The sequence below is a fragment of the Papaver somniferum genome, chromosome 11 (assembly GCF_003573695.1).
Source record: "Papaver somniferum cultivar HN1 chromosome 11, ASM357369v1, whole genome shotgun sequence".
Taxonomy (NCBI): Eukaryota; Viridiplantae; Streptophyta; class Magnoliopsida; order Ranunculales; family Papaveraceae; genus Papaver; species Papaver somniferum.
The window spans coordinates 56,095,617-56,105,065 of record NC_039368.1 but is presented as its reverse complement, the minus strand read 5'-3'; the positions used below and the strand labels follow the sequence as shown (position 1 = coordinate 56,105,065).

Here is a 9,449-nt window from a genome sequence, read left to right as displayed (position 1 = left end):
TGCCAATACCAAAATGTTGAATCTTGACCAGCGATAACACGAAACCTTGGTGCGTTGAGAAGTTGAATGTTTTGCTGGAATGTATTTTGTTAGAGTCCACCACGTCACCCCGTGTAATTATCCGGACAAAGTATCAAAGTCGCGCCGTTAAATTTTGGGGCCAGCTAGATAAAGAAAGGGTATCGTACTATCAGTACACTATTACTCTTGTATAAATAGTAAAACTGGTGCAGTAAAATCTCATCTTTTCCCCACTTCCCTTTCCATTAAAAATATCAAAAATATGGTGTATCTTCGTGGATAGAAGGCAAAAAAGGGAGATGGAAAGAAAGAGCAAGAAAGCAAAAAGGGCTTGGGGAAAGTTCTTGAAAAAGTACGGGAGCTGTTTACCATGTGTGGTGATGATAGTGGTGGTTCTTATCCCCTTGCATCTTTCTCTTTAATGTGACGAATTCTCCCTCTTCTTCTTCTTCTTCTTCTTCTTAAACTGTCAATATTCATCAAAGATTTCTTCGTTTTTCATAATGGGTGATTCTTCAGTCAGTTGTGGTGACAATGGTCACAATCTCCTCTTTTCTTCTCCTTCTTCTGACGTTGGAAGCAGAAACAGTCATTATTCATCAAAGATTTCTTCGTTTTTCATAATGGGTGATTCTTCAGTCAGTTGTGGTGATGGTGGTCACAATCCCTTCTACTCTCTTCCCCGTCCAAATACTTCTTTATTTCCTTGTAATGGACCTCAGACATGCCTTTTGCCTGATTTTCTTGGTAACCCTCTCTTTCTTTCTCTCTCTCTCTCTCTCTCTATCTCTCTCTCTGTTCTCTCAATTCTTTATTTTGATTCTTCTTGTAAATCTTGGAAAGATTGCAAGAATGGTGTGTAACGATATCTATATCGGTTCTTTAATTTACTCGCTGAAATTGAAAACCCTTTTTTAAGTCTTATCTTGATTCTTCTTGGAAACCTTGAAATAATTTCAAGAAATGTTGTCTAACGAAATATTAATTGGTGATAAAATGTGGTTCTTGACTGAAAAATGAAAACCCTATCTAAACCCAGTTTTTGATGCAAGAAACCCTTCAGAATTTAGATCACTTTTTTAATCTGAATACCCATTTCTCTAGACACCCATAAAATTCTTTTACCTTTGATTATTGTTTGTGTTCTTCATCTATTTTTTGTATCTGTATGTACTCACTCCTTTGGTCATCACTTGATTTCTCAATCCCAAGATGATGAGAAGTTAGTTTGACAAAATGCATAACATCGGCCAAATCAAGAGTGTGCTGAACAATTTTGTTTTTGTTTCTTGTGCAGCTGAGAAGATGGGTTTGCTGAGATTCCAGCATTTCATGCTGATAATGGAACTATTGAAGGACTAGAAAATGGTATAAACTTTGGGTCAACACAAGGGACAATCTTGAGCTCACGCAGGCTAGGCTTCCAGGGATTGAACCAACAGCTATGCCAGGCATATGAGACACTTCAGTTGTTGCAGCTGCAGCTGGGACAGGAAGTTATAGAGTCATCCGTGTTCTATCTTTCTTTGGGCAAAGACGACTACATTAATTTCTTACACCCAGATTCTTCTGGTGCTAGGCACAGATTCAGTAAAGAAGTGTTCACACAGATTCTAGTCAACCAGATGATCCGGGTTGTCAAGGTAAACTCTTATCCCTTCTTTATTATTACTGGTGCATTTCGTGGGTTTGTAGCGATACCAATACCTCAGTTTGTGTTGTGTCTAATATATAATGGTCAGCATCTCTTGCTTAAACCATAGTTTAGCTATTTCAGTCTGCCTACGTTTTCCTTCCAATTTACTACAATAGTTCTGGGGTACTGAATTTTGTTTTTTCCAATTGGTTTATAATGGATTTAAGGACCTTTACAATGCAAATGTGAAGAAGATTATATGCATGGGAATTGGTCCTCTTGGATGTGTATGGGAGTCCTCTCGTGATAATGATAGTCATCATCCTAGTCACACATCATCAAATTCTGGCGCTGGCGGTGGTTGGCAAGACTGTATGGAAGATGTCAATGACCTTGTTCTAGAATACAATGCATTGTTGTCAGAGCGGCTTCTGGACCTAAATTTTGAGTTTCCTGATGCTCAGATAATCTTCTGCGACGTGTACCAAGCTATGATGGATATCATTTCATTCCCTAGACGCTACGGTACGTAAATTTCCCTTTGACCTGACATGTCTCATATGTTAGGGTGCTTAAATCATCAGGACAGTAACATGTACCCTGTCACTAATTTATTTATTTATTTATTTTCGTTTATCACCAAGCCTTTCTGATCGCCCTACCTCAACATGCTTGAAATAGATTAAAATAATTAACGGATTTATGATTTGAGTTGAAGGTTGTTTTCGATGATAAAATACGTACAGTTCGTTTCTCCAAGCAACTACTGAACACTTGTTGACAGAGTTCTGTTACTTGTGTTTACTGCAGGATTCGAGAATGTAAATAGGTCGTGTTGTGGAAGTGGTAGATATGGTGGTATGGTAGGGTGCCAAGCTATTGAGATGGCCTGCGACGAGCCATTGACCCATGTCTGGTGGGACTTCAACAACCCTACACAAGCTGTGCACTCATTGCTTGCTGAGTCGGCTTGGAGCTGCAAGCCATTGGATATTTGCAGACCAATCAGCATTGAATGACTCTCATTGTACTCAGTGTAAAAACTACTTCATTGTACTTTCTACAAGGGGTGAACCATTGAATTTTACTAGGCCTCACGTTTCTCTAGTGGTTCAGGGTTCCTGAACCTGAGTTACTTTTCTTTTTCATTTACATTCTTTTTGTTGGCAATTATTGTCCTGTAAAGTTGATCACTGTAAATCCAAATGTGATATAAAATAGAAATTTTGCACGTATTTTTTTTTTTTTTGGAATTTTTGCCTTCGGGAACAATTACAGTGCAAGGATGTAAGAATAATTTGAGCATATTACTGACAAGGAGAATCGAATTAAATAGCTTAAGCACCTACTGAGTTATTTCACTTGCAGGTTTTACATTTTTATTTCTATTTTCTGGTAATAGGTGTTCCTGCATTACATTAGGATAGTAGAACAGTTTTAGGGGAGATAAATGGTCTAGATTTCTGGTAAATACATTTGTTTGTGAAGCTGGTGCTTGAAACATGAAATTTCCAGTTCACATGCAGTTTGCAGACACCCACTCCTAGGCATTTCCTCCCTCAGTGTTCAAGTCAGCATTCCAAGCATGCCAATAGATAGAGAGAGATGCTTAATCAGGCGATCACCACCCACAGACACAGATCACAAGTTACAGAAGCGCCAAATTCACCAACTTAAATGTGAATCTTCTTAAAAGCAATTTCAATTTTGCAAAATACAAAAAAGGAATGCAGGGAACATTTTTAAACATAAATGTTTCTGACAAGCATCAGAAATAACTTTAAGTAGAATCTGATTTTCACAACTGTTTCTAACATATAGGAAAACCATTCATCTTCTGCACCATCTGGATTTTTGTAGAAGACAATTCGACTTACAAAAAAAGTAAGGACAAAATAACCCCTAAATGTTACTTCTAAGTTTCAGCTTCAAGGGCCTCAATCTCATATCTGACTTCATCTAAGTGTTCATTTATACTCGTTACTGCGTCTTGCACACCTCTAATGGCTTCCTTCAGTGCGCCATCGTACTCTGCATATTGAAACATTGGAGTGAACTACACACAATCACATGATGTACTTGACCGCAAATTTTCTACCTTATATCTTAGAACTCTATACTTTGGGTTTGCACTTGATTTGCATTTCATAAAATTTTAAGCTGCAGTCTTGGAAATTACAGATATGTGTTGCAAAGGGCCATCCAAAGAGTGATATCAAGAATAACACGAAGACACTACAGTTAACTGAGTTGTTAGGAGAACAAGAGAATCATTCGGGTATGCTACACCCAAGCTTCGTGCTGCTCAGAGTACAGGAACTCCTACCTGTCTCCCTCCTTCAGAGTAAGTTAAGGTATATATACTGTTAATAGGAAGAAATGTATCACTGAAATATGTTAACTCGGAGCTCACCAAGCCCCTAATGTACAACATTTCCCAAATCCTTCTCCGGCATACTCTTTGTTGTTCAAGATATGAAGTAAGTTGGAGCAGTTCACCATAGATGAATGATTTGATGGAAAAAAATGTAAGCCTTTTTATTAAGAGGAATGAAAAGCGCAGTGTCGTAATGTTCAGGTTTGAAATTGTTACACTTTTACATATTATGTCTGGCTCAGTTCTGCTTGTATTTTTTTGTCTCTTGTTTCGAATTTAGAAGGATCACAAAAAGAAGAATGTTACCAAAAATTAGAAAATATTATATATTCTCAAAGGGGAGATACAATCCAGCAAGTAATTCCGCAACTTAATTTAAAGGCATGACAAGCTGTACCAGAGAATAGGGCTACAACACAGTCCCTTCGCGGAAAGAAATATGCAACATCTGAAAATCAGCTGCCTCTATATATTTGGAGGCTAAACAAAATACTAGACTCAAGCTATCATCCGTGATGGTTGTGCACAAACATTTTCCCTGTCTGCCCACATGCTATAGCTTCATCAGGTATGTTTTTGACACGATCTACAGCTTCAGCAAAAATGACCCCCATGCCCATATGCAAATGAGGTTCTATATGGCAATGGAACGCCCAAACACCTGGATTATCCGCAACAAATCTTATCACTGTCCATCCGTAAGGGAAAATAACGACTGTATTTCTCAATGGCGGGTTCTTCAAATTCAGCTGCTTCCCATGTTTTTCCTCTGAATACTTCCCTTCACCATATCCCAAAACCCAGAAATCATGCCCATGTAAATGCCATGGATGTATCTCACTCACATTTGCAGCCAATGCATTTGTGTTTTGAAGAATCACATCGACAGTAGTGTTGAACTCAATCTTGTAGATACCACTGCTCTGAGTTGCATTTGGGTTCACTGGTGGTATCCTTATGTCATAATTACTAGAAAAGGTCTCCGGCGGGCTTTTATTATCAAAAGCACCTTTGAGTTTATATTTGATGGAACCCAAATAAGGAGTTGATGGTAAGACTAATGAGATATTGTTGATGGACCATTTGATAAACCCATCGATCCTGTTTTGTGTGTTTAGCATAAAGATTCGACGGTCATGTCGAATTGGAGGCGTGGGTAAGCCTAGTAATGCAACAATCTTATTGGCAAAGGACTTGCTGGCAGTAATATCATCCCATGCAGGAGAGTGAGGTAGAGCGGAGGTCGGAACGGATGGAGAATTAGGTAAGTAGTTTAAGATGGTAAGGCCTGGTGGAGGAACAGGAGGTTTTCTTCCTCTCTGACTTACAGAAATCCAGTAGTTCTTTGATGGGTTCTGATCAGTTGTAAAAAGAACTGAATAGCCTAGTAGTTTATATTTACTCGATGTTGTCCACTGCCACTGGTTTAATGTAATTCCCGTCAGCTTCCACCAGTATCATTTTGTGATTCTGACATCAATCAAGAAAGAAAAAGTTAGTTCAAGATTGAGCCGAGGAGTTTAATATAAACCGTAATCTAAACAAAAACAACAGAGCTTGTTTAAGCAATGGGTGATCATCACCATTTCTTGAAAAGTTACTAGGAAATGAAAGTGATAGTTCACTGTTTACTTTACAGGCCTGTTGTTGTAAATTATTACGAGGTCTGTTCATTTTACTATTTGTGACAGAGTAAAAAACTTTTTGACTATCACATTTTCATTTTAGTCTATCACCTCTTTTCTAGGAAGGAGGGAGCATATGATGACAGGTAAGGAACATTTTTGACCAATTTAACTCGGTGAACATGCATTTAACTTGAGAATGAGAACAATCTAGGCAACTCAATGGCCTATGCATGAAAGTTTCAGGAAAGAAGAAGGAAACAGAATGCGCCAAGACAGACTCTTTTTCATTTTGTTCCTTTTAAGTTCTGTTCCTTTAGACTTTTTAGGTAACTTGGACAAATGAAACATCAAGATGCTGTGCACACTATTCTACAAAAGAATGAAAAGGCACCAAGCCGTAGCATTTTCCAAAGTTTGCAAAAAAAAAAAACAATTTTAAACATGTGATCGAATTTCTTTCTCTTTTTCTTTTTCTTTTTTCCACGTCAAAGAATGCATCTATCTTCCGAACAATTTACCAACCGACCATAAGATCGTGACCTTTTACTTTTAGATTAGGTATAGAAATTAGTAGTAGTGTAGGTCCTTGATTAGTTTCAGACGAATCAGTATAGAAATTATTAAGCTTTCTCATGCGCAATATGATTTCCCAACCCATCCCTTTCACTGGTCTCCAAAAAGTGTTAACTATTGAATGAAAATCCCACTACAACTAGACATTCCAAAAACGTTGTTTTAACTATTCTGGCTAAAGATTGGGAAGAACCTATCACCATTAACCATAAAATTCGATCTCTAGAAGTTTTTTTTATTTTTTTAAAGAATTTTTTTGTTTATTTTGATAATAAAAAAAAAGATAATACTAGTAATTAGAGAATTATTTTGACAGACTTACCCCAATGGCGAGGTTGAGAGAGGAAAGAGAGGTGGTACTTGCAATCCGCAATCTGTATGTTTTGTTTGGCTTAACGCGAAGAACCTGGGGTGCGCATTGGGCATCTGCTCTTAAACTACACAAACTACTAGAACCGTTGCCAAGACGGGCAGCAAGTGAGCAATTGAATTGTCCTCTCCCATTCAGCAGAATTGACTGGAAAAAGAAAAAGAAATGAAAAAGATTAGCATGAACTTCAGAAACAACAAACGCGTAAAGTTCCATACGTTTTAAATTCAAAAACTGAAAGAAAATTAAGATGCATGTGGTGAGTGATTATACCTGTGGCTCGCCAATCCACCGTAAGGGTTTAGACGATAGACCAACTTCTTGCTCATGCACATTTTTGTGCCACCAATCACTCAAGAGTACGTTGAATTCTCCGTCATAATGGAAAGGCTCTTTCTCACCATCGGCCACATCAACGACCAGCGACCCATACAGGCCAGCTGATCTTTGCATACCATAATGTCCATGGTAAAAGTATGTGCCCGCCTGCACCACTCAAAGCACTTCACGTTATGCCTTTCTTTATAAAGAACAAGAAAATGATCTTCTCTAATAGTAACTAACCTATTTAAAGCACAACCCTTTCAAAAAAGAATTATAACAGTAAACTTCAGCCTGTTCCTCAAAGTAGCAAGTTTCCATTGGAGAGGAGTAGGAAAGGTTTTCTTTATATATGCAACTATGCATGTAAATACACTGAGGAATTGGTGGTCCAACTTCACCAACTTCTCACTTAAACAAGACTCTTTTTGTTCTCCATAAACATCTAATTTTAGGCAGTATGGCTCAAAACTTCAAAAGTGCTGTAGTCATCAATAAGGAACAATTATTCACTTCAAAAATATATGTGTTTTTGGGGCAATCAAGTGGTTTGGGAAAAGTAAGGAATAGTGTTTCAATGCTTCAAAAGAAACAGATGAGGTTTTCTTCAAGTATTTCCAAGAAGAACAATTCAATATTTGTCATGCAAAAGAAGAAGAAGAAAAAATGTTATATTAGTGTGGAAAAGAGAGGGATTAATTTCTTTATCAATTTAAAAAGCAACCGTGTTACTCCCATTTTGTTGATTCTACCAGAATTCTTTCTCTGTGCAATTCCTTTGGAGGTGGCTTGATCTAGGCATTGAATCACATAGCCCTACAGCCTCAAATCTAAGGTGAGATTTAGTCCCGAGATTGTCTAACGGGAGCATTCCCGGTCAGTTTTGAATCATTGTTCAAAAACTGATCCCTCGATGTTGAAGAAGAAAAGCAAAACAAACTTTAGTTATTACCTTATCAACTTTGAACCTGTAAACAAAGGTTTCTTCGGGATTAATAGCACACTGTGAGATTGAAGCTGTTCCATCTGCCCATGGTGTGTCAAACTGTTGCATAACCAAAACATGCTTATCTCATTTAGAGACAAGAGACAGAAAGGATATATAAATATAAGTTGATGATCATGATGCATTACTTACTTGTCTGATGCCGTGCCAATGAATAACTAGACCTTCAGTATGCAGTTTATTAGTAAGATGAACAACAATAGTATCACCAGCTTTAGCCCTGATTGTTGGACCAGGAAATTGACCATTGATACCCATTACTACATTTTCTAAGCAATCTGGCGACCAAAACATATTCGCTACTTCCCATCTGAAATGTCTTGTTTTTGGTGATGAAGCAGCAGCAACAGCACCTAATAAACAACTACTACAAAGTATCACCAATATAAAGTGATGAAATGAAGAACCCATTGGTAATGATCTAGATCTCTCTCTCTCTTTCTTTCTAGTGTTGATGATCAGAAGATAAGGCTCATCAGAAAGTCTGATGAAGTATAAAGATTAAAGAGCATAAAAAGCGAAAGAAGCAACGGGCAAAGTTATTGATGGTTGATTAGACATACCTCTCTATATATACACACACATAGACAGTCTACGTATATATATATTTTATTAATTAATGTTACCGCTGATATGATTGTTTCTTTTTAATTAATAATATCAGTGAATTGAATATATTTCCGATACACATGCCTGTATTGTATTGTATTGTATTGCTATGCATATAACCTATGTGCCAAAGAAGCTTCATAAAGTGCGTCTCTCTCTGTCACACTTTTTTGCTTTTCTACAAGTCTACTTGTATGCTGTTCTGAATGTCACTGTGCGTATCAGTAGTTTAGGTATGAGTGGAGATAGGCATATATTCTTGAAAAACTGCTGATGGACAATATTGACAATCCAGGCTGGAATGTCTAAATGAATTCCATTAATTTTAATCACACATCTAAATTGATTACTGCATCTATGCCTCCGGTCCCTGAATGGGAAGAATATGTGCCTCCCATCGGAGAAATGATGTAACGAATTAAAATTGATTATAATTTAGTTTGAAGATAAATGTATAATTTTCCAGGCTGGTTTGGGGTTATTAAGAATTATTGAAATAATTGAAATCTCACAGGTTGTGCATTTGGGAGGTTTCCTCGTTAACAAAAGCAATTTGCGGTTTCCTCGTTAACAAAATTCTGGTGTCTGTGTTATTTCTATTCCGCATTATATTATGTTATATAATTGAAATATCACAGGTTGTGCGTTGTTCAAACAATTAGAATATCCGACCTTTTGGTTGTTGATTTGAATTGATTGACACTTCAAGTTATCTCTCTAGCATTTGATAAAGACTCACAGATTTCTATTTGCTTGAGTATATATCAAATCGAGAGATTGAGATATAAACTCTTTGATATACTTTTTATCTAGATTGAGTCTGACTGTCTAGTTGATTCTCTAGAAAGTATATTGGAGTTTGTCCATACAGATTGCTAAGCGAAATATTGGGTGTGGTTGTTGTACCT

General features: G+C 37.2%; 1 protein-coding gene and 1 pseudogene across 3 annotated transcripts; one reads left to right on the top strand and one right to left on the bottom strand.

The window, feature by feature from the left end:
* Positions 1-329: 329 nt before the first annotated feature.
* On the top strand, positions 330-2,888 carry LOC113321440 (GDSL esterase/lipase 7-like). 3 transcript variants are annotated; one of them, XM_026569350.1, is made up of 4 exons: positions 330-768; positions 1,319-1,664; positions 1,885-2,182; positions 2,468-2,888. In XM_026569350.1, the coding sequence occupies exons 2-4, from the start codon at positions 1,647-1,649 to the stop codon at positions 2,674-2,676; spliced, it is 525 nt and encodes a 174-aa protein (XP_026425135.1). In that variant the 5' UTR covers positions 330-768; positions 1,319-1,646; the 3' UTR covers positions 2,677-2,888. The 3 variants fall into 3 exon arrangements, with proteins under 3 accessions (XP_026425135.1, XP_026425137.1, XP_026425136.1); XM_026569352.1 differs by lacking the exon at positions 330-768 and adding an exon at positions 788-1,187; XM_026569351.1 differs by lacking the exon at positions 330-768 and having other exon boundaries at positions 788-1,664.
* Positions 2,889-4,352: 1,464 nt separating this feature from the next.
* On the bottom strand, positions 4,353-8,464 carry LOC113320677 (annotated as a pseudogene).
* Positions 8,465-9,449: the final 985 nt, after the last annotated feature.

Bases quoted from the DNA above. Each gene is read 5' to 3' on its own strand.
- LOC113321440 (XM_026569350.1), top strand. The intron at 2,183-2,467 runs GTACGTAAATTT...TGTTTACTGCAG, and splicing joins TTCATTCCCTAGACGCTACG to GATTCGAGAATGTAAATAGG.